Genomic DNA, 26,666 nt, shown 5'->3' on the forward strand with positions numbered 1-26,666 from the left:
TTCACGATGTAGGCATAGGCAAGGACTTCATAACAAAAACACCAAAAGCAATGGCAACAAAAACCAAAATTGACAAAGGGATCTAATTAAACATAAGAGCTTCTGCACAGCAAAAGAAACTATCATTAGCATGAACCAGCAACCAACAAAAAGGGAAAAAATGTCTGCAATCTACCCTTCCTACAAAGGACTAATATTCAGAATCTACAAAGAACTTTAACAAATTTACAAGGAAAAAACAAACAAATCCACCAAAAAATGGGTGAAGGATATGAACAGACACTCCTCAAAAGAAGACATTTATGCAGCCAACAAACATATGAAAAAAGCTCACATCACTGGTCATTAGAGAAATGCAAATCAAAACCACATTGAGATAGCATCTCACACCAGTTAGAATGGCGATCATTAAAAAATCTGGAGACAACAGATGCTGGAGAGGATGTGAAGAAATAGGAATGCTTTTACACTGTTGGTGGGAGTGTAAGTTAGTTCAAACATTGTGGAAGACAGTGTGGCAATTCCTCAAGGATCTAGAAATAGAAATACCATTTGATCCAGCAATCTCATTACTGGGTATATACTCAAAGGATTATAAATCATTCTATTATAAAGATACATATACACATATGTTAATTATGGCACTGTTTATAATGGCAAAGACTTGGAACCAACCCAAATGCCCATCAATGATAGACTGAATAAAGAAATTGTGGTACATATACACCACAGAATACTATGCAGCCATAAAAAACGATGAGTTCACGTCCTTTGCAGGGACATGGATGAAGCTGGAAACCATCGTTCTCAGCAAACTGACACAAGAACAGAAAACCAAACACCGCATGTTCTCACTCATAAGTGAGTGTTGAACAATGAGAACACATGGACACAGGGAGGGGAACATCACACACCGGGGCGTGTTGGGGGCCGGTGGGGGTAAGGGAGAGATAACAGGGGGTGAAGGGATTGGGGAGGGATAACATTAGGAGAAATACCTAATGTAGATGACAGGGGGATGGATGCAGCAAACCACCATGGCATGTGTCTACCTATGTAACAATCCTGCATGATCTGCACATGTAACCCAGAACTTAAAGTATTAAAAAAAGAAAGAAAGAAACCCCCTGTCTACTAAAAATACAAAAAGTAGCCTGGCATGGTGGTATGTGCCTATAATCCCAGCTACTCAGGAGGCTAAAGCAGGAAAATCGCTTGAACCCAGAAGGCAGAGGTTGCAGTGAGCTGAGATTACGCCACTGCACTCCAGCCTGGGCAACAGAACAAGACTCCATCTCAAAAATAAATAAATAAGTAAAGAAAGAAAATAAAATAAACTCTGTAGAAGAAAAGGCTAATAAACTTGAAGAGAGGAATAAAAGTTACCTAAAACAAAAACAGAGTAAAAGGACTGAAAAACAATAACAAAACAACAAAACAGAGCATTAGTGAAGTATGGGACAACTTCAAGTGTCCTAATATAAATTATACATGTAACTGGAGTCTTGAGAGAAAGAAAAAAAGAACAGGAAAACATTATTAATTTTATTTATTTACTTTTTTAAGACAGAGTCTCACTCTGTCACCTAGGCTGGAATGCAGTGGTGCAATCTCAGTTCACTACAACCTCTGCCTCCTGGGTTCAAGTGAACTGCTCTAAAAGAATTGCTAAACAGAGTATTTCAGACAGAAGAAATGATAACAGAAGGAAACCTGAAACATCACAAATAGAGGAACAGCAAGATAAACGGTAAAGATCTGGATAAATATAATAGACTATTCTCCTTTTAAGTTATTTAAAACATGCTTGAAAGTAAAAAATAAAACATTGGTGGACTTTTTAACATACGAAGATATAATATATAAGACAATTATTACATCAAGAAATTTCAGCTGAGTGTGGTGAATCACGCCTATAATCCCAGCGCTTTCAGAGGCTGAGGGAGGAGAATCTCTTGAGGCTATGAGTACTGGATCAACCTGGGCAATGTAGCAAGACCTTGTCTCTACAAGAAAAAAAAAAATTAGATGGGCGTCATGGCACGCACTGTAGTTCTACCTATTCAGAGGCTGAGGTGGTAGGTAGGATTGCTTGAGCCCAGGAGTTTGAGGCTGCAGTGAGCCATGATTGTGCCACTGCACTCCAACCTTGGGAACAGAGTGAGACTCTCTCTCTTGGGGTGGGGCTGGTGGGTAGAGAAAGGAAAAAAAGGTTTCTACATTCTTACTGAAATAGTTTCTACATTCTTATTGAAATAGCAAAATACTGATTCCAAACAAACTGAAAAGTATGTGTTTTGCAATCCCTAGAGCAATCATTAAAAACATTATACAAAAAAAGATATATATGTCCAAATTCACAGTACATAAATTGAAATGTAATGGAAAAAGTTATGAATAACACAAAGAAGGCAGAAAATGGGCAACAGAAGCAAAACAAAAAAGAAACCAGAAAATAAATAATAAGGTCGGCCTAAATCCAAACATATCAACAATTACATTAGTCTAAACATACCAATTAAAAGACATATTGTCAGAATGAATAAAAAACATGACCTAACTATATGCTATCTATAATAAATTTTCTTCAAATATAATGATATAGGTAGGTTAAAAGTAAAAAGTTGGCAAAAGATACATCACATACCATGAGAGATTAATGAAAGAAAGCTGGAATGGCTATATTAAAATCAAACAAACTAAACTTCAAAGCAAACAAGGACAACATATATGAATAAAAGGGCCAATTCACCAAGATGACGCAATATACCAATGACTATAAGGTGATCTAACAAAAGAGCTTCTAAATAAATGAAGCAAAATCCGACAGAACTGAAATAGGAAATAAACAAATCTGCAATTATAGGTGGTGACTTCAACACTCCTCTCTAAGACAGAACCAGTAGACAAAAAAATCAACAAAGATACAGAACTCATCAATACCATTAACCAACTATACAGACAATATGGAACATTCCATTCAAAAATAGTATAATAAACATTCTTCTAAGATGCATATGGTACATTCACCAAGACAGATTATATTGTGAGTGATAAAATTAGTAAATTAATTAAACACATTTGAAATTAACAAATTAATTTTAAATTTAAAAATAATGTAAAGTATGTTCTCTGGCTATAATAGAAGTAAACTATATATCAATAAGGTTAATAACAGAAGGGTAACTGAAAAAATTCCAATCATTTGGAAATTAAACCAAATACATTCCTAAATAATTCATACAGAGGAAGTCTCAAAAGAATTTAGAAAATGTTTTGAAAAAATATAAAAATTAATAAAATAAAACATCAAAATTTGTGGAATACAGCTAAGGCAGTACTTAAATAAAAATATATAGAATTAAGGGTCAGGCCCAGTGGCTCATGCTTATAATCCCAGTACTTTGAAAGGCTGAGGTGGGTAGATCATTTGAGGCCAGGAGTTCAAGACCAGCCTGGCCACTGTGGTGAAACTGGTCTCTACTAAAAATACAAAAATTAGCCAGGTGTGGTGGCACAGGCCTGTAATCCCAGCTACTACGGAGGCTGAGGCAGGAGAATCACTTGAACCCAGGAGGCAGAGCTTGCAGTGAGCTGAGATTGTGCCACTACACTCCAGCCTGAGCAACACAGCAAGCCTCCAAGACACCATCTTAAAATATGTATGTGTGTGCGTGTGTGTGTGTGTATGTATATACACACACACATATAGAGAGAGAGAGAGAATTAAATGCTTGTATCAGAAAAGAAACTCTCAAACCAATAATTTGAGAGTTTATATATGTGTATACATACACACACACACACACACATATAGAGAGAGAGAGAGAATTAAATGCTTGTATCAGAAAAGAAACTCTCAAACCAATAATTTAAACTTCTCCCTTAAAAATTAGATTTCAGCCAGGCACAGTGGCTCACATCTGTAATCCCAGCACTTTGGGAGGCCAAGGCAGGCAGATCACCTGAGGTAGGGAGTTAAAGACCAGCCTGAACAACATGGAGAAACCCCATCTCTACTAAAAATACAAAATTAGCTGGGCATGGTAGTGTATGCCTGTAATCCCAGCTACTCCGGAGGCTGAGGCAGGAGAATCACTTGAACCCTGGAGGCAGAGACTGCAGCGACCAGAGATTGCACCATTGCACTCCAGCCTGGGCAACAAGAGCAAAACTCTGTCTCAAAAAAAATAAAAATAAAATAAAACATTGCAATAGTTCCAGGCCCAGAGGGCATCATTGGGGAATGCTACCAATGTGTAAGAAATAAACAACAATTGTACATAAACTCTTCCAAAATACAAAAGAAGGAACACTTACCAACTCATTTTATGATGCCAGCATTCCTCTGACACCAAAATCAGACAAATAAAATCCAAGACAATGAAAAAAAAACACAATATTCCTCATGAATATAGTACAAAGGCTTCAAAAAATATAAGCAACCTGAGTCTAACAATATATAAAAGGATAATAAAATAACTAAATAAGGCTTATCCTGAGAATCCAAGACTAGTTCAACATTCGAAAACCAATCAATGCAGTTTACAACACCAACAGACTAATCAAGACAAGCCATTTGATGTGAGCCACCGAGGCTGACCCAGAAGATTTTTTTTCTTTTTGAGACGGAGTTTCGCTCTTGTTGCCCAGGCTGGAGTACAATGGCACAATCTTGGCTCACTGCAACCTCTGCCGCCCTGGTTCAAGCAATTCTCCTGCCTCAGCCTCCGGAGTAGCTGGGATTACAGGCATGTGCCACCATGCCTGGCTAATTTTGTATTTTTAGTAGAGACAGGGTTTCTCCTTATTGGTCAGGCTGGTCTTGAACGCCTGACCTTAGGTGATCTGCCTGCCTCAGCCTCCCAAAGTGCTGGGATTATAGGCATGAGCCACAGGTGCCTGGCAAGATATTCTTAAAAAATGAAAATATAAGCCCCAGGTTCTGAGAAAATGTGTGCAAATTACATGTACATATGTAATAAAGGACTTGTTTGCAGAGTAAAGAACTCTCAAAGCTCAGTAACAAGAAAGCAATCCAAAAAAATAAATGTCCAAAGATTTGAGCAGGCACTTTACCAAGCATAAACTGATAGCAAATAAACACATAAAAGGCCGGGCGTGGTGGCTCACGGCTGTAATCCCAGCACTTTGGGAGGCCGAGGTGGGTGGATCACCTGAGGTCAGGAGTTCGAAACCACCCTGACCAACAAGGTGAAACCCCATATCTATAAAAACAAACAAACAAACAAAGCACATAAAAAGGTATCCAACAGCATCAGTCACAATGAGATACTACTACTAGATGGGCAAAATTTTCTTTTTTCTTTGGAGATGGAATTTTGCTCTGTCACCCAGGCTGGAGGGCAATGGCACGATATCGGCTCACTGCAACCTTTCCTTCCTGGGTTCAAGCGATTCTCCTGCCTCAGCATCCCGAGTAGCTGGGATTACAGGCATCTGCCACCATGCCTGGCTAAATTTTTTTTTTTTTAAGTAACAATAGTAAATGCTGGTGATGATAAAGAGCAACTGGACCCCTCATATGTTGTTGGTGAGAATGTAAAACGGCACAGCTACTTTGGAAAAGTTAGACAGTTTCTTAAAAACTTGTACTTACTGTATGATCCAATAGTGCCACTCAAAAGCATTTACCCAAGTGAAATGAAAACATATATTCACATTAAAACTTATAAGCAAATACTCATAAAACAGGAAAACAACCTATATGCCTTCAACTAATAAGTGGATAAACTGTTTACATGCATGCAATTGAATACTACTTATCACTAAAAAGGTAATACAAGCAACACACAAAAACATGAATAAATCTGAAATGCGCTATGCTAAATGAAAGAAGGCAGACTCAAAGGCTATATTTTATATAATTCCATTTATATGACATTCTGGAAATGGCAAACTATAGGGATAGAAAATAGAAAAATGCTGCCAAAAACTTGGCCTGGGTTGAATACAAAGAGGCATGGAAAAATTCTCTGGGAGTAATGGAAATGTTCTGTAACTTGACTAGGTGGTGTTTACATGACTGTATTCATCTGTCAAAGTTCCCAAAATGATATACACAAACAGTGTGAAACTTACTGAATGTAAACTAAATCTTAATATTTTATAAATATGACCCAAAGCTCAGGCAGCAAAAGCAAAAATAAACAAATGGATTGTATCAAATGGAAAGGCTTCTGCGCAGCAAAGGAAACCATCAGCAGAGTGAAGAGACAACCTACAGAATAAGAAAAAATATTTGCCAACCACACGTCTGATTAGGAGTTATATCCAAAATATGTAAAGTAACTCAAACAACTCAGTAGCAATAATGCAAATAATCCAATTAAAACATGGGCAAAAGACCTGAATAGAAAGAAGACATAACAATGCCAACAGGTGTATGAAAAGGAGCATTGGTGCAGCCATTGTGGAAAACAGTATAGAGATTTGTAAAGAAATTAAAAGAATTACCATATAACCCAACAATTCATCTTCTGGGTATATACTCAAAGGGAATGAAATCATCACCATAGAAAGATAACTATCTGCACTTACATGTTCATTGCTACATTATTCACAATAGCCAAAATATAAGACATGGAAACAAATGAAGTATCTTTCCACTGATAAACAGAGAAATAGTGAGGGGTGTGTGTGTGTGTAATAGAATATAACTCAACTTTTAAAAAAAGAAGATCCTGCCATTTGCTATAACGTGGATGAAACTGGAGGACATTATGCTAAATGAAATAAATCAGACACAGAAAGAAAAATACTTCATAATGTCATTTATGAATCTTAAAAAAATAAGTATATAGACACAGATAAAACAGTGGTTACCAAGGGTGGAATAAGGAAGAATGGGGAGATGAAGGTCAAAAAATACCAAGCTGCAGATATGTAGGATAAGTAAGTCTAGGGATTTAAGGTACAGCCTGAGGGCAACAGTGAATAATATTATGTTATATTTGGTATTTTTGCTAAGAGAGTAGATTTTAGGTGCTCTTGCCACAATAAAAGGTAACTATATGAGATAATGAATATGTTCATTTGCTTGACTATTGTAACCATTGCACTATATATATATCAAAACATCACGCTGTATACCTTAAATATATATAATTTTTAAGAGCAAACAAAAAATGTAACTGGATATTTTTGTAGGGTGATCAGAATGAAAGGAGGGAGACAGGCTAGGAGTTTATTACAGTTAACCAAGGAGACAATGATGGTGACTTTTACAGGGTGATAGAAATGGAGAAGGGGAGAAGTGGTTAGATTCTAGATATATTTTACATATATATGGATATAATTTTTCAATAAATAAGGAATTTAAAAAACAAACAGAACAAAAATGATACAGAAATGTTTTGACCTGTGCAACTAGAAAGATGGAGGGGTAATATTTACAGAGATGTGGAAGTCCAGGAGGAAAAGTCCTTGGAGAGGGATGGGAATTCAGAACTTAGATTCTGGACATAAGAAGTTTAACATGCTTATAAAATATACAAGTGGAACTGTTAACCATACAGTTGCATATATGTGTGAAATACAGGATGGAGGTGTGGTCTATACATACTAATTTGATATTCATTAGTATAATAATGCTCTTTAAAACCCATGATACTTGATACTATTACATGAGGAGTTATTGAGGATTAAAAAGAGGAGGAATTTGAGGACTGGGTCCTAAAGCATTCAAATTTTAGAGGTTAGGGAAACAGTGAAGAATTAGCAAAAAAGACTCCATGAGGCAGAAGGAGAATGAAGCGAATAAGTATCCAGGAAGAAAAAATGTGTTTCAGGACAGAACGATTAATTTGATCTAATGTTGATTTCAGGTAAGATGAGGATTTATCTGGCCCCTCATATATGGAGATTTCTGGTGGTATTATCAGTATCTGATTTGGGCTGTGGAGGACAGAGGCCTGTTTGGAGCAGGTATAGGGAATAAATAGGAATATAGATATTGAAGCAGTGAAAATCAACACCTTCTTTATGCCTTATATTCTATATCATAATAGCAATACCAACTCTTTTCTATTAGGATCATTCTTTTATACGATTTCCCATCCTTACCTTCCATCTTTCCATCTGTTATGACATATAACTTAGCATAGAGTGCATTTTAAAGTCCAGCTAATTTTAAGATTAAAATTATCTTTTAATCTGAACATTAATCTATTCAGCATTTCCTGTCATAGTAATATATTGGGTCAAATTCTATCTTTTTTTCTTTTATTTTTTTGAGACAGAGTCTTACTCTGTCGCCCGAGCTGGAGTGCAGTGGCAGGATCTCAGCTCACTGCAACCTCCACCTTCTAGTTTCAAGCAATTCTCCAGCCTCAGACTCCTGAGTAGCTGGAATTACAGGCGCCGCCATCATACCCGGCTAATTTTTATATTTTTAGTACAGACAGGGTTTCACCATGTTAGCCAGGCTAGTCTCGAACTCCTGACCCCATGATCCACCCGCCTCGGCCTCCCAAAGTGCTGAGATTACAGGCGTGAACCACCACACCCGGCCCAAATTCTATCTTTTAAATTGTCACTTTATTTTTTATCATTTTTTGTTCATATATTTAAAAACTAGAGATTACAGCAAAGAAAAATTAATAAGTTTATATATAAATTTTATAGGGTTTTTTTTTTTAAGACAGAGAGTCACTCTGTGGTTCAGGCTGGAGTGCAGTGGTGTGATTCTCAGCTCACTGTAACTTCCCCCCAAGCAGGTTCAAGCGATTCTCCTGCTCAGCCTCCTGAGTAGCTGGGACTACAGGTGCGTGCCACCATGCCTGGCTTATTTTTGTATTTTTAGTAAAGACGGTGTTTCGCCATGTTAGCCAGGATGGTCTCAATCTCCTGACCTTGTGATCTGCCTGCCTTGGCCTCCCAAAGTGCTGGGATTACAGGCATGAGCCACTGTGTCTGGCCAAATTTACATGTAAATTTTAAAACAGAATTGATACACACTCATAACAACCAACTAGACCAATACATAAATTCCAGATACTAGCAAACACATGTTCAGACCTTCCAGATGGGGTTCCCCTACCCTCAGGAATACATTAATATATTAAATTATTATATTAATAATTCCCTTTGCCTCTCTTCATGGCTCCTATGTGCTATGCATATATCCATGAATTTTATACTTTTGTAATAGCATTACACTGAATGAACGTCTTTGTTCTAGCTTATTTTATACATCCTATTTTTTATTTTCTTTTTTGTTTTTTTTCTATATTTTTAGATTAACACATTTTGTCATATGTAACATTAGTTCTTTCATTTTCCACTGCTGCCTATTTTTCTTATGTGTATAAATACACCACGTCTTATAATACATTCTACTATAACTGGGCATTTTTTAGTTTTCATTTGCTTTTTTCTATTATAAACAATGATACTACAAATATTCTATTGGTAAACATTTGCAACAGTAACTCTTTATTTATTATTATTATTATTAATATTTGTAGAAATGGGGTCTTCCTATGTTGCCCAGGCTGGTCTCAAACCCCTTGGCTCAAGTGATCCTCCTGTCTTGGCCTCCCAAAGTATTGGGATTACAGGCATGAGCCACGATGACCTGCAATAGTATCTCTTGAAATGAAACTGCTAGGTTATAATATGGTATATCATTATGGTTTTAATGGGAAAACCTCAGTAAAAATAGCATCTTTTCATATTTATTGGCCATTTGGTCTTCCCAAATGTGAAACTGATGTTCATGTTTTGTTTACTCTTTTTCTATTACTGCTTCCCATTTTTCATATTAATTTTTAAGATTTTAGATTTCTATGATACTATTTGTTAATTTCATGCAATGTCAAATTTATCTCCTTATTTGCGACTTGTATTCTTTCTATGATGTGCAAAGGAACATACATTCTCAATTTTAAAGTACTCAAATTTAACAAGACAAAAAATCCAGCAATTGAACTGAACATCCCGAGTGGGACATATTAAGAACTTTAAAGAAAGCTTTAAAGTATGAAGTTTTTGAAAGTTTAAAGTTTAAAGAACTCTAAAAGAAGTTACCTTTCAGTATTTATAATATTATTATTTAATGTTATTGTTATTCTGAAACTATTATCTCATAGGATTAGCAAATAAATAATTATGTTACTGCAGTTAGAAAAAAGTTTTTTTATATCTAAGTAAAAAGCAATACACTTACAAAATCAAACAAGTTAAAATTCAAAACCTATAATCTTAAATTTAGACAGAAAATATCAACATAAATACATAATATATTTTTCTCTTTAAAAAATTTCCTAGCTCTTTCTATTCAAAAGGCCTAGAAACAAGGACTAACGTGGTAGCAGCTCCGGTACTGACAAATCTCAACCTTGCGTGGGGTGGGAAACATTAAAGTTAACAGTCCAACTCCATTATTACTGAGCAAGAAAATGAAAGGTGGCTTTAGAGCTAAAAGTCGATAAACTGAGAACTGGCACAGGTATCAATAATAATAGTAACTATAATAGAATGAAACCCATCTCATGTATTTATGAGCTCACAATGATCATTTAAAAACAAACAAAAACCTCATTAGTCACCATCGAAGAATGTTAAGGAACCAGGTATTACTTTGAAACTAGTAAACAAAGGGAAATAATTCACTTTCCTGTAAAAACTCTATATCAGAATAAACAAATTCTGAGGAAAGCTCTCTCTTTTTTTTAAATTATAGACTAAGCATAATTGGGAGAAAGTTCTCTTTCTAAAAGTATTCTACCTATTAAAGTAAGAAGTAAAGATTAAAAATAGAATCATCACTATTTTGCAATCCCTAGTAAAATAAAAGCTTCACTCACTGATCATCAATGACTGCTAACATTACAAAGAGAGACAATAGAGCATTATGTACTTCCTAATAGTATTCAATACTACATATGACATATTCTTACAGAGATTTGAGTATTAATCTAATCAAGCCTCTATGTTGGACTAACAGAGACAATTCAGGACTAGAAAAAAGGTTAAATGAAACTATGGGGATGCAATCAGCAAAATTCAGAATGTGAGAGACTATAGAACAACCCAGTTTCTTCAATAGTAAATTGCAAGGACTAATAAATTATAAGGCAAAAAATTGTAGAAACCTGTAGACTAAAAATGACATATCACTCTATTGCAATCCATTTGAAGAAACTGGGAAAAAAAGTGATGAATGAGGAAATTTCAACACTAACTAGATATTTAACATTAAGAAATTACTGTTAATTTTAGATATGATAATGTCCTGCTACTTATTTGTTAAAAGATATAGCCCTTGTCTTCTTAAAGACACACACAGAAATATTTAGGGATTAAAAAAATATGAATCATATGAGAATTTATTTCAAAATAATCCAGAGGGAGGTATAGGGAGTGACTAGAGTTGAGATGAAACAAAATTAGTTATGAGATGATTAAGTGTAACATGTACATGTGGTTTCATTATAAAATTCACTGTATAACCCAGCACGGTGGCTCACACCTGTAATCCCAGCACTTTGGGAGGCTGAGGCAGGCAGACCATGAAGTCAGGAGATCGAGACCATCCTGGCTAACACAGTGAAACCCTGTCTGTACCTGAAATGCAAAAAAAAAAATTAGCCAGGTGTGGTGGCACGCACCTGTAGTCCCAGCTACTCGGGAGGCTGAGGCAGAAGAACTGCTTGATCCCGGGAGGCGGAGGTTGCCATGAGCCGAGATCGTGGCATTGCATTCCAGCCTGGCAACAGAGTGAGACCCCATCTCAACAACAATAACAAAAAAAATTCACTCTGTCTTTGTATATGTGTGACACTTTTATAAACATTTTTTTAACCACCTTCAGGAAAAGACTATAACAAAATCAGTTATAGTTGTCTGAAATGTCAGATTCAATTTATGGATCTCTCAATGTATTTACTTACACTCTCACACAGAGCTAAGCCCTTAAAACAAAAGAATGACTCTACTGCATTCTAAGGATCAGTGAGTGGGTGAAAAATTTTATTTTGAGAAGAGAAACATTCCCAGCAATCTCAGAATCACATCAGATACATAAAGAACCAACCAATTCTGCCTACTTCTAAGTAAGCATCTGGCTTTGAGCATAATCTGATGTTATAATAGAAGTTCACCAAAGGATAAATTAAAAGTTGAGTTTTAAAATTTTAGCACTTTACCAGATACCTAATGATTTTCCACAAATAAAGAAAAAAAAGTAGCAATCTTTAAAAACAACTCAGAACTGTTTTAATACTATTCAGACACACAAAAGCAGATTTACATACCTTGCCTGGACTGTGAAGGTGTTACAGGAACTTCTTGGTTTGACTCAAAAGGAAGTTCAGGTGTTAGGTTTTCAAACTGCTCTTTACTAATGAGATTTAGCTTCTTAAAGTTCTCAACTTCTTGCTGAAGTAGAATGGAGGAATCTAATTACTAAACTGGCTAGCAGAGTAACCAACAGACAATAATTGATACCAACCTCAAAAAAATGAACTTCTAAAACAGGGATTAATTACAATGGGGTGAAAAAGATATTCTAATAAAGAATCTAGCATTATACTTAATAACAACATTCAGAATCTAAGAGGCATATAAAACCCTAAATTATTATGACTATTTTATAATTAAAAAACATTATAAGAGCACACATACTAATCATAATTTGTTGAACATTTACATACAAGACTACCAGGTATTACAGAAGTTACAAAGTAATATAATATGTATTCCCTACGAGTAAGGAATTATATATGTTAGATGAAAAGAAAGAAATGAACATATAAAAATGAGTAATATTAGGTAGTATATGAAAAGCGACATTGGTATAATTAAGATCATCAGGAAGCCATCACAGGAGAGATGGGACAAAAGCAACTCTTGAAGGATGTGAATTTAGAGAAAGAAAGAAACATTCTAAATAGGTAATGTGAGCAAAGATAAGAAGCTTGGAAAAAGCAATGTGTTTATTAGAAAGTAATTGAGTGAATAAGAAAATCTGGGTAGAACGAGTGACCAAGAAGCCTGATGAGGAAGTTGAAGAAAACTACTAGAAGACCTTTAATACTAGGTCAAGAAGATTTCACTTCATTTTATAATAATGGGATGCATATGATAAAGATAAATCTGGATGGCCCTGGATAGCTGCAGCAAAGAGACTCAGGAGGTTTGAGTTGTTAGCTCAAAGGAAGAACCCATCCCTGTCTCTGGGGTTCTGGAGGCTTCCTCTTTGTAACTATTATTACATAGTCACTTAGGTGTTTCTGGCCCTGCCCTACAAATGTGTGGAGCATTACAGAGGGTAGAGGTCATTCTCTACTGGAAGTTCACTTGGCCACAAGTGCGTAAAGATCCTCTATGCCCGGCCTAAACTGTGAGATAAAAAAGGAGTTTGAGGGACTGCTTATACTCTACTATTTCTTCTAAGTTTTTCCAAATAAAACCCTATATCACATCTACGCCACGTGGTACTAATGGGTACATGAAACTTTACAGGGCAATGTTCAAAGAGGGTTTAAGTAAATAAAAAACATAACACAACAAAGAATTTGTCAGATTGAAGCAAATTTAAAACAGGAAGCAAATTAAATATCATTACAAAATAGTTGTAGTAGCTTGCTCTTAATAACCAAAGAATCTTTTCCTTCTGTCTTCAAAGATGAATAGTCACTTGTCAGCTCAAACCATTTATTAGATCCCGACGTCAGCCTTTTAGATTATGATCTTTTTTCACTAAAGTATCTTTAATTATGTCAAAATGTATATTTATCAACATTTCTTCCTCAAAAGTTTTCAATAAGCTCTTCAAGCTAAATCAAAATCACTGCTCCCTCCTCTTGTCCCTTACATTGCTACAGAGCTCAATATTAGCAACACCCAATTCGATAAATAATTATTGTATGTTTACCATATGCCAGAGATAAATAACACAATACTACCCTGATGGAAACATAAGTTGTGTATGTTTTTGTTTAGTTTTTCTTTTTAATTAATTCATTAATGTATAACATACACACACACATACAGAAGAAGTGTACAAATCATAAGTATACATCTCAATGAGTAATCAGAGATGAACAGACTTAAGTAATCACTATTCAGGTAAAGCAATTACTAGCACCCTAGAAGTTTCCTTTTCACGTCCCTTCTGATCAGGATCTCCTTTCTCCCCCAAAATAACTGATACACTGACTTCAATACCACAGGTGTTTTGGATGTTTCTGAACTTTACAAAAATTGACTTATAGTGTATAGTTTCTGTCATGCAAAATTATGTATGTGAGACTGATCTATGTAAGTGCATGTAACCACAGTTTGTGGCTCTACAACAGAGGCCAGCAAACTACAGGCCCAAAGGCTAAAGTCTGTTTTTATAAATGGCTATTTTGGAACATAACTACAACCATTTGTTTACATATTGCCTATGACGGCTTCATTGCTACAACTGCAGAGTTAGGTAGACAAGATATGACCACAGACAATGTAGGATCCACAAAGTCTAAGATATTTACTATATAGCCCTTTACAGAAAATGTTTTTCTACCCTTGCACTATTCTACTATATGAATACAGTGTAACTTTTTAAGAAATCCATTCTACTATTGCTGAGCATCTGGGTCCTGTCTCAGATTATAGCTATTACAAACAAATTCCTATAAATACTTTTTTTTACAAAAAACTTATTTTGGTGAACAGGGACACAAATTTTTGTTGGATATTTACTTAGGTGTGGAATTGCTGAATCGGGCAGTAGGTTTCTATTTAATCTTAGTAGAAAATGCCAGTATTTCACAGTGGCTGTACCTATTTACATCCCCATTAGCAGTATATTAAAGTTCCTATTGACCTACATCTGCACCAACACTTGGTATTTTCAGTCTCAAAATTTAGCCTTTGAACAAGAATGAACCCTAATGTAAACTATAAACTTTTAGTGAGAATGATGCATTTAGGTAGGTTCATCAACTGCAAAAAATGTACCACTGTGGTGGGGGATGTTGACAATAGGGGAGGCTATGCTTGTGTCGAGGAAGAGGAACTATGGAAAATCTATCTTCTGCTCAATTTTACTATGAATCTAAAACTGCTCTAATAAATGTGTGATTCCATCATGTAACATTCTCAAAATGAAAAAATAGTATAGAGATGAAGAACAGATTAGTGGCCGCCAGAGGTTAGGGATAGTGGAGGTGAGGTAGGTGGGTTAAACTCTAAAAGGGTAGCACAGGGAGAACTTTGTGGTAATAATACAGTTCAGTGTCTTGACTGTGGTGGTAGCCACATGAATCTACACATGATAAAATGGCACAAAACTATACACAGGCATTTGTGATAAGAAATACCTATTTTCTGGTTTTAATATTATACTATATATTTCTTTTTTCTTTTCTTCTCTAAAGACAGGGTCTTGCTCTGTTGACCAGACTGGAACGCAGTGGTACAATCACAGCTCACTGCAGCCTTGAACTCCTGGGCCCAGGTGATCTTCCCACCTCAACTTGTAGCTGGTACTAAAGGTGCATGCCACCATGATTGGCTAATTTTTTTTGTTTTTAAGAGATGGAGTCTCCCTATGTTGCCCACACTGGTCTTCAATGCCTGGCCTCAAACAATCCTCCTGCCTCAGCCTCCAGAACAGCTGGGATTACAGGCATGAACCACCTTGCCCAGCATTGTGCTATAGTTATGTAAGATGTATATATTGTTATTAAGATGTGACCTTTAAAGGGAAGTGAGTGAAGGGTACACAGAACCTCTCTGTACTATTTTTGCAACTTCTTGTAAATCTATAATTATCCCAAAATAAAAATTCAGAAAAAGTTTTTAATGTAGTCATCCTGGTAGGCATCCATATGTTTTACCTCATTGTAGCTGAATTTGTATCTCTCTGATAACTAGTGAGGCTGAAAACCTTGAGTATATTTGCTGATTTGAATAGCTTCTTTTGTGAGGTGATTATTCAATTCTATTGCTCATTTTTCTATAGGGTTGTCTTTCTTTCATTGATTTCTAAGAGTTCTTTTTGTTTTTTGAGACAGTGTCTTGCTCTGTCACCAGGCTGGAGTGCAGTGGCACAATCTCAGTTCACTGCAACTTCTGCCTCCCGGTTCAAGCGATTCTCCTGCCTCAACCTCCTGAATAGCTGGGACTACAGGTGCACGCCACCATATCAGGTTAATTTTCGTATTTTTAGTAGAGACAGGGTTTCAAGTTGGCCAAGATGGTCTCGATCTCCTGACCTCATGATCCATCTGCCTCAGCCTCCTTAAGTGCTGGGATTACAGGCATGAGTCACTGCACCAAGCCACAAGAGTTCTTTATAAAATGTTGTAAATCTCTTTTGACATTTTTTAACTTGACTTTTTATTCTCTTATACTATCTTGATGAAAAGAAGTTCTTTATTTTAATGTAATGCAATTTATCAGTCATTTCTTTTGTTTCCTGTCCAATAAATCTTCCCTACCCAAATATTATAGAGTTATTACTTCTATAATTTTTATTATTTTGTGTTTCACATTTAGATCTATAATTCATCTGGAATTGACTTTTGTGTATGATATGAAATAAGAATGTGTACTCAAAAAGAATGTGTATTTGGCAGATGCTGGATGCAGTGTTTCATTATATCAATTAAGTCAAGTTCCTAAACTGTGGTCACATTTTCTATAACCTTACCGATTTTTTGGTACTAATTGCTCCATCTAAATATTTCGTAAGAAAGGTGCACTAAAATCTCCCACTATTATTATGAATGCACCTATTTGCCTGTAAATTTTATGTATTTTGAAGCTACATTATTAGATAAACACAAATTTAGAACTATTATATCTTTTGGGGCAATGAAACTTGTCATGATTATAAAATATCCATCTTTATATCTTAGATAATTTTTGCCTTAAAAACCTACTTTGCCTAATTATCAATAGAGTTATACCAGCTCTGTTGTGTCTAATGTCAATATTTATTTAAATATACACACATATTTACCCTTCCCACTGCTCTTCATTTCTTCCTGCATCTCCAAGCTTCTTTCTGGAATCATTTTCCTCTGCCTGAAAAATTCTCTTTAGTATTTTCTTTAAAGCAGATCAGCTGAAAATAAATTTTCATAGTTTTCATTTCTCTGATAGTATCTCTGTTTTAACTTCATTTTATACAGGTTTATTTAGAACTTTATTTATTTTATATCTCATAAAATTCACCTATTTTAAGTATACAATTCAATGATTTGTTTACTTTATTCTTGAACACTATTTCCTTTTCTTTCAGGCACAGTAACTACAACATCCCTTTGTTTCCTCACCTCCATTATTTCTACTGAGAAGTCAGCTGTAAGTCTTCGCATTAATGCTTGTAAAGTAGTATGTCCTTTTTATCCAGCTTTTGTTTTCAGCTGTTTTGTAATGATGGTCTTGACGAGGTTTTCTTTGTATTTATCTTCTTTGAAGTTTTTAGGACTAGAATCTATTCTTTGGTGTCTTTCATTAGTTTTGGTAAATTCTTAGCCATAATCTCTTCAAATATTACTTATGTTTTATTCTCTCTCTCTTCCCCCTTTGGAGAATCCAACAATATGTGTTAGACTTTTTTTACTGTATCTCCCATGTCTCTTACAAACTTTTCTGTATTTTCCATCCTTTTGCTCAATGCTTCACTCTGGGTTTTTCTTTTGATCCATCTTCCAGTTTAGTAATTCTCTTTTCACTGTACTGATCTACTGTTAAGCCTACCCACTGCATTTGGTTATCATATTTTTCAGTTCCAAAATTTCCACTTGGTTATATTTTAAAGTTTCTGGATCTATACTGAAATTTTCCATCTTATCTTTTATTTTTTAAACTTATTAAAAATAAAGTCTGCTTGATACATCTATTTTCTGGATCACTAGGGGTCTCTTTCTATTTTCTGTTATTTCTTTTGTTTTCTTTCCTATCATATCATATTGTCTTCTGATATTCCTGATTATTTTTTGAGGATCAGAAATTATTACTAAAAGTTTGAGACCTAGGATGATGATATAATCCTAGAGAAAGGACTCTGATTCAGGCAGATGGTTAGAGGCATCAGCATGTTGATCAAATATGAGATTAAAACAATTTAGAAACTGACCCTACTGAAAAAGCAGGTGTTTTCCAATTTCACCCTAACTTCTAGGATATAGCCCTTCAAAGTTCCCAAAACCTGGAAGGTTTACTGGAAGTCCCTCTGTAGTTTCTGTACTCCAATTTTTGTTCCCTCCTAGTCTTAGGAGTTTTAAAAAGAGTCTCTTTAGTTTCAGTAACTTCTTTTGGAACTGGCAGATGCCTCTGAGGGAAATGAAGACCCAAATGCCAGCCTTATTTCTCTAGGTTTTCTTCTCTTTCCAGATTTTGACCACATGAGGCTTTACTGTCTTGGCCTTCTACTGTGCATTCACACAGAGTTTTTAAACCTACTTTTTCAGTTGTTCTCAGCAATAGGGTTGATCTGAATTAGGCAGTCTACTACAACTGTATGTACAACCAAAGCCTAATTTTTGTTTTTGTTTTGTTGTTGTTTTTAGTAAATTTATACCTTGCCTTGTTCAAAAAGGTACCAACGTGATTTAATAATCTAATGGATATAAAAAAAGTTGTAGGCCGGGTGCAGTGGCTCACACCTGTAATCCCAGCACTTTGGGAGGCCAAGGCAGGTAGATCACCTGAAGTCAAGAGTTTAAGAGCAGCCTGGTCAACATGGCGAAACCTCATCTCTATTAAAAATATAAAAATTAGCCAGGCATGGTGGCAGGCACCTGTAATCCTAGCTGCTCAGGAGGCTGAGGCAGGAGAATTGCTTGAACCCAAGAGGAGGAGGTTTCAGTAAGCCGAGATCATGTCATTGCACTCCAACCTGGGCAACAGAGCAAAAACTCTGTCTCAAAAACAAAAAATTGTAAACAGATTACAATTTAGTATAAGTCAAAAACAGATACATATATGGCACAAAGTTAGAATAGGAGAGTAATTTTTCTGGGGATGAGCATAAAATTTATCAAATAAGAATTTCCTGGAAGAATAATATCTGAACTGAGGTTTATTAACTAAAAGATAAGGAGTTTGACAAGTAAACAACGCGAAAAGCCATTGTGGACACGGGAAATAGCACATGCAACTTGGTATTTATGGATATGAATTTTAAAGCAGAGAGCAACAGCACAATAAAGATATGTAAAAGCCAAACCAAGAATTCATGAATTTTTGCTTGCCAAAGAATTTGAACTTTATCTTGAAGGGGGTGAGGAACCACTGAATAGAATTAACAAAAACAGAAATAAACATATTTATATTTTAGAATGATGAAGAATGGCATTCAGTTCCTTGGAATCATTTACTTTGAAAATAATGTCAGCCTGAAACTATCAATGGCCACTGTTGCTCCCACATAGAGAAAGCATAACTGAAAATGAAGTTAACAAACAGGAAAGCACACCAAAAAGATGGGGTAAAGAAAAGCAAAATCATTCTTTGCTGTCTTACAGAAAGCCTTGCCTGAAATCAAGAACTGCTTCTTGGACTTGTAGTAAATTATCTTATTTGCTAGGGAAAAAAAAAAATGAAATGAGAAATAAGAAGGAAACACTACTCTGACAAGAGTAAAGCTAGAAAGAGAATGAAATAGACCCAAGAACATCCTACAAAACTTGCGTAGAGAGATGATACATGGCAGTAAGAATGAACGTGAGAGGACTAATGGGACCTAGTGATAAACTGCATGTTAGAAGTTAGGATAAGTTGATGGGGATTTCTAAGGCATCCAAGCAAAATAAAAAATAGAGGAGACAGGTTTGGGGTAGGTTTTCTTTCATTTTTTAAAATGGGAGATAGAATATTAAAAAGATGCCTATGAAACATAACAGGAGAATTTAATAGGCTACTGGTAATGTAGTTCTAGAGTCCCACAAAAACACAAGGGAGTCTTTAGCATACAGTTAATAAATAAAAACCCCAAACCTAAGAATAGAGTCTATTATTTTTGGAGAAGTTCTCAAAATAATAAGAGAAGAAGGCAAGGGATAAACCAGGGAAGACCACATTTAAAAGGCGAACGAGCTGGGCTCAGTGACTCAGGCCTGTAATCCCAGCACTTTGGGAGGCTGAGGCGGGTGGATCATGAGGTCAGGAGTTCGAGACCAGTCTGTTCAATATGGTGAAACCTCATCTCTACTAAAAATACAAAAATTAGCTGGGCGTGGGGGTGACTCCCTGTAGTTCCCTACTCGGGAAGCTGAGGCAGAACAATCACTTGAACCCAGGAAGCAGAGGTTTCAGGGAGCCAAGATTGCACCACCGCACTCCAGCCTGGGCGAAAAAGTGAGACTCCATCTCATAAATAAATAAAAGTAAAAAATAAAAGGCAAACCAAGGCAGGGCGTGGTGGTTCATGCCTGTAATCCCAACACTTTGGGAGGCAAGCGGATCCACCTGAGGTCAGGAGTTCAAGACCAGCCTGGCCAACATAGTGAAACCCCATCTCTACCAAAAATACAAAAATTAGCCAGGTGTGCTGGCAGGCACCCGTAATCCCAGCTACTCGGGAGGCAGAGGCAGGAGAATTACTTGAACCTAGGAGGCAGAGGTTGCAGTGAGCAAAGATCGTGCCATTGTACTCCAGCCTGGATGACAAGAGCAAAACTCCCATCTCAGAAAAAAAGAAAAAAGCAAACCGAAATTATAAACGTAAAACTGTAAAATAATATTCTGTTATGTAAGTTTTATCACAATTAAAAAACAAAGGAAAAAGAAAGAAGGCAAGAAGACCACTTTGTTGTGCCATAAAATATAAATGTGCTGAAGAGATGAGGACATGCTGATTATAAGCAGGAGCCATCTTAAGAGGGCTTTAACCTGACTAGGTTTGAGATATTCTGAACATCAAAATAAACAAGGACAAAAATGGACAGAAATCTATGCTAGAGTCCATCCTACCACTAAAAAGAGAGAAAATTAAAATATTAAAATGAAAAATGAAGTGGAGAGGAAAGTTCTTTATAGAAGAATACTAACAGACATACAGGGAATAACAAATTTAAAAATCACTATCTTCTAGTAAGCATAATAGCTGACTCAAGCAAAAATCATCAATGGACGCTAAAATATTAAATAAAGACTATTTGCAAACAGAGTTTTAAAATATCACTCCAAGGGTCATTTGTTAATTACAAAGAAGAAAAGGTACATTTACAGTGAGCAAATCTAGTAGACATCATCAAAACCAACTGACCAAATCACCAAATCTAACCACATCAAATTCTGTAACTAATATCACATGTTTCTGGAGAGCATACACTGAACAGGGCACATTGCTACTTAATGTTCTTGTCAAAAATACTTAACCTGTCCAGGCATGGTGATTCACACCTGTAACCTCAGCACTTTGAGAGGCCAAGGTGGGCAGATCACTTGAGGTCTGAAGTTCAAGACCAGCCTGGCCAACATGATGAAACCCCGTCTCTACTGAAAATATAGAAAATTAGCCAGACATGGTGGTGCATGCCTATAATCCCAGCTACTCGGGAGGCTGAGGCAGGAGAATCACTTGAACTCGGGAGGCAGAGGTTGCAGTAAGCTGAGATCACACAACTGCACTCCAGTCTGAGTGACAGAACAAGACCCTTTCTCAAAAAACAAAAAAACAAAAACAAAACTTAATCTGAAGCTAATCAACTAATCACATAAAGATATTGTGCAAATCCAAATGGAAGGACAAAACAACTGGCCTGAACTCTTGAAAAACATCAATGTCATGAATGGCCAAAAAGAAAAAAAAAGGCGACACAACAGTTCTAAATGAAAGAACGTTAAAATTATATGACTGTCAATGCAACGTGTGATTCCTGGCTGGAACTGACTCAGAAAAAAATAAATTATAAAGGACAACTGAGACAACTGGAGAAATGTAAATATAAACTGCATATTCAATAATAGCATGCTATCAATGTTAAAATTCTTGTGTTTTTGATAATTGTGGTTATGTAAGAGAGTGTACTTGTTTTTAGGAGATACTTGCTGACGTACTTTAGGATAAGTTGACGTAATGTCTACAACTAACTCTTAAATGATTCAAAAAAAAATGCATGTATATGCATCTATATATATTATACATAGAAAAAAGGAAATACGGTAAGACATTTGCTGAATCTAGGTGAACAATATACTGGCATTCCTCATATCATGTATGTAACTTTTCTGAAGGTTTGAAATATTTCAAAATGAAGACTTTGAAAGAATAAAATACAGATGTGCATTACTGATAACAGAAAAATGCTCATAACATTAAGTGAGAAAATTTCCTTGTCTTTCAAACTATACATTTCTCTGCAACTCATACTGGTCTGACTAGAAAGAGAGGAAGTTTAAGCAACAAGGATTTCCCTTCAGCCAAATTTCTTGAAAGAACCCTTGGTGCTTTAAATTTCTCACTTCCTATTCATGTCAATGTGAATTACAGTCTGGAGATAGGTTCAAGGTGGTCAGCAGTAAGGGAGATATATATATATATATATATATATATATATTTTTTTTTTTTTTCCCCCAGATGAAGTCTCACTGTGTCACCCAGGCTGCAGTGCAGTGGTACAATCTTGGTTCACTGCAACTTCCACCACCTGAGTTCAAGCAATTCTCCCTGCCTTAAAATAAGAAGCCAGTGGGAGAAAAAGATGAAAGCTGGTTGGGTGCAGCGGCACATCTATAATTCCATCTCTTCAGGAGGCTGATGTGGGAGGATTACTCGAGGCCTGGAATTCAAGACCAGCATGAGCAACATAGCAAGACATTGTCTCCACAAAAAATTAGTCAGGTATGGTAACACATGCCTGTAGTACCAACTACCAGGTAGGCTGAGACAGAAGGCTCCCTTGAGCCCAGGAGTTCAAGGTTGCAGTAAGCTATGATCTCAGCACTGCATTTTAGTCTAGGCACAACACAGTGAGACCCTGTCTGAAAACAAATAAATAAATAAAGCTATAGTTGAGATAGAATATGTCCCTTTATGAGTCATAATCTCAGACACTATTTTTTTTTTGGCTTCTTCAGTAAAACTATATATAATAACCAAACCTATTTTTTTTTTTTTTTGAGACACAATCTTGCTCTATCACCCAGGCTGGAGTGCAGTGGCATGATCTCAGCTCACTGCAACCTCTGCCTCCCAGATTCAAGCAATTCTCCTGCCTCAGCCTCCTGAGTAGCTGACGCTACAGGTATGTGAGATCGCACCCAGCTAATTTTTGTATTTTTAGCAGAGACGGGGTTGCACCATATTAATCAGGCTGGTCTCAAACTCCTGACCTTGTGATCTGTCCGCCTGGGCCTCCCAAAGTGCTGGGATTCCAGGCGTGAGCCACCACACCCGGCCCACACCTATTTTTTTACTTCAAATTACCACCAGTGGACTTCCTGTCTCAATTGTTCCCTCTCCTCTTCTTCAATACCTTAAACGGTTCAATCACTTTTCCTGCTTTAATTCTCCCTTCTTTACTAAATACTCCAAAATCTACATTTCTGGCCTTCTTATCATCTCCAGGATTTAGAGAGAGGATAAAAAACATTTTACATGAACAGACACCATGACATCAACTCAACATTTCCAAATCTGATCTCAAGGTCATTCTCTCCTAAGTTTTCCTTGTTAATGTCCCTACTACTTTCATAAGATATTATGAACTGTTTCTTTAAAATCTCTTCCCAATCATGGTACTTTTTCATTCTCACATACGTTGTTAATGCATTTTGAGAAAATAAATGATATTCCTTTTGTTCAGCACTTCATTCCACCCTTGGATTAGTATAAATGGGTTTTTAACTCAACTTCTGTCCTCCCCTATTCTGATCTACGTTAATGCCTCACATATATAAACCTATTAAACCACTGTTTTGATCATTCCACTTCCCTTTATAAAAATTGCAATTGCTCTTTTTTCTAAACTCCTATATAGCTTTCAAAACACTTTGCAATCTGGTCCCACCTCATCTACCCAAACAATCTTCAGAATACTCTACATTTAACTTACAGAAATTCAATTATACTTGTTTAGCAATAATAATACACTTTTTAAATGATCCAACAATGCCACTGCTATTCTACTCAATGAAGGTATACATTGATGTAATCAAACCCTAATGTTAATGCACAGAAAGAAAACCCTAATGAAAGGATGAATACATTTCGATAATGTCCTGACCACTGAAAAGTGCCCAAACAAGTATAGTTTTACCATATCCTTTCATGTTCAAAAAATGCTGAAAAGCATAGAGAAATAACAACTGAAAGTAGAAAGAATTATCTTAAATATCAACCTCTGGCTGCTGCAGTGGCTAACACCTGTAATCCCAGCACTTTGGGAGGCCAAGTCAGGTGGATTACTTGAGGTCAGGAGTTCGAGACCAGCCCGGCCAACATGGTGAAACCCCATCTCTACTAAAAAATACAAAAATTAGCTGGGCGATGTGGCAAGTACCTGTAATCCCAGCTACTCAGGAGGCTGAGGCAGGAGAATTACTTGAACCCCAGGGGTGGAGGTTGCAATGAGCCTAGATCCTGTCACTGTGCTCCAGCCTGGGCGACAGAATAAGACTCCATCTCAAAAATAAATAAATAATAAAATAAATTAATAAATAATAAATTAATTTAAGTCGATTTTTAAAAATCAGCTTCTAAAGAGAAAGAAGACTCACTCAATTAGAATCTTCATAGATATGCTCAAGTACTTCAAATTCAAGTACTTCAATATTTTATTTTATAAATATGATCCTGCTACATTACTACATATATGATAAATTTAGATGAGTGTTTTTTTTTTTAAAGACAGAATTTCACTCTTGTTGCCCAGGCTAGACTGAAGTGCAATGGCTTAATCTCGGCTCACCGCAACCTCCACCTCCCGGGTTCAAGCAATTCTCCTGCCTCAGCCTCCTGAGTAGCTGGGATTACAGGCACCCACCACCACACCCAGCTAGTTTTTTGTATTTTTAGTAGAGGGGGGTTTCACCATGTTGGCTAGGCTGGTCTCAAACTCCTGCCCTCAGGTGACCCACTCACCTTGGCCTCACAAAATGCTGGAATTATAGGTATGAACCACAGCGCCCAGCCTTAGATGCATATTAAGGTGTAAGGCTATGCATAAAGTGATGTGTATTTTACTGGTGATTTAATAGAATTAGTATTTTGATCATTCTCAATTTTCAACTTAAAAGAACTCTAAAACCTATTCCCAAACAATACTCTATTAGAGAATTCACAAATTTAGCTCTCATTAGAGCAATCAATGTCAAGAAAACTTTTGTTATTCAGGAGCCAATTTAGAAAAATAGTTGTAAACTCTGTATTTTTTCCATAAATTATATCAACAGGCTATTAATAAATACATTTGTGCTTACATATTACTGCATTCCGTCAATGAAGGAGTGACTAGAAACTTCATAGATTATATTGTAATTACTAGTCATAACTCTTTTTTTTTCTTTTTTTTACTATTGGCCATAATTCTATCTTTGATAAAGACACTTCAGAAACTCATTTGTTTTTCAGTTATTGACTTCGTAAGTTTTAAATTTTGAATTCTGGGTCACAAAAAGTACTCTTCAATCTACTTTCTTCGAAACACAAGATTTTCTTCAGCCACTGTTCTAACAATAACCACATCCAGATTTCAATATTTAAGAGCCAGCCTACCCACTCAGAGAACTCCATACTAGTTTGTCCTCAACCTCTCTTTTTTACTGTTCCCCTTCATAAATTAAGCCCATGAGCTACCTTCCCCAGCTAGACTACTTATTCTGTTTTGATTTTGTACATATATCCAAGCATTGCCTAAAAGTCAAGGCAAAGCTCTTGCATGCATCAAGGAGAGGAACTTTTGAAAGAATGTATAAAAGAACAAATTTTTTCGTCACTATCTTAGCAGTAAGAAAAAGAGAAAGACTGCCACAGAAATCTGAGCAAAGAAACCAGGCAGTCTCAGAAAAAGGGCAAGAAAGAAGTAGCCAGCCGGTTGTTTGGGGCTAACTAGCTCACACCTCAAACCAAATATACAAAAGAAGTCTCTCATCCCAGCTCAACAAAGAGGTGAATCATAAAGAATCTGGGGACTGGAAACTTCATCACTCCTCAACACTGTTCACAAATTGCCTATCACTATGCTTAGCACCTAACAGCTACTCAAATATCTGTTAAATGAATGAATGAATGAATGAGTGAACAAACGGGATAGACACTGTAGTCAAGGAGAATGTGTTCCAGTGGAAGTCATCCTCTGTGTCCTTATTTTATTTTTATTTTTGGTCAGGAATACTCAGCCTAACAGTGAGTCCTAGAGCAGATGTTTAATAATACAGGATATTCATTATGTAGGACCTAGTTTTAAGTTCTAGCCTTCTCTAGGATACTTCCCTTGATTATGCCAACCTAAAAACTCCCAAAGCCCTTTCATCCAGCTATTTTTAAATAACTTTGTTTTATTTTGAAATATCTTGTATAAAACCTATGTGTACAGTGTAAAAATTAATACAATGAACACCACATGCTACTACCATCAATGTTAATAGGACACTGCCAATATCCTAGAAGTTCCTCGTTTGCCTCTGCCCAATCCCATTCCCCTCCTTCTCTCCAGAAAAACCATTATATTGACCTTGGCAAAGACCAGTTTCCT

At 36.1% G+C, this 26,666-nt stretch overlaps 1 protein-coding gene across 12 annotated transcripts in view; it reads right to left on the minus strand.

Moving 5' to 3' along the window:
• The window catches only part of LARP1B (La ribonucleoprotein 1B), a 159,086-nt gene that overhangs the window by 39,420 nt on the left and 93,000 nt on the right, over window positions 1–26,666 (minus strand). For 8 of the 12 annotated variants that reach the window (XM_064383885.1, XM_064383883.1, XM_064383882.1 and 5 more), the window contains one exon: window positions 12,279–12,402. The exons of 1 other annotated variant lie outside the window; for it this stretch is intronic. In XM_064383885.1, the coding sequence (XP_064239955.1) occupies window positions 12,279–12,402 (124 nt within the window). Of the gene's footprint in view, window positions 1–1,761; window positions 2,007–11,548; window positions 11,590–12,278; window positions 12,403–16,255; window positions 17,549–26,666 lie in introns of those variants that run through there. 3 more of the 12 variants (XM_064383889.1, XM_064383890.1, XM_064383893.1) reach the window with 3 other exon arrangements.

This window comes from Aotus nancymaae, unplaced genomic scaffold, assembly GCF_030222135.1.
Source record: "Aotus nancymaae isolate 86718 unplaced genomic scaffold, 86718_ANA_hifiasm-v0.15.2.pri h1tg000033l, whole genome shotgun sequence".
Lineage (NCBI taxonomy): Eukaryota > Metazoa > Chordata > Mammalia > Primates > Aotidae > Aotus > Aotus nancymaae.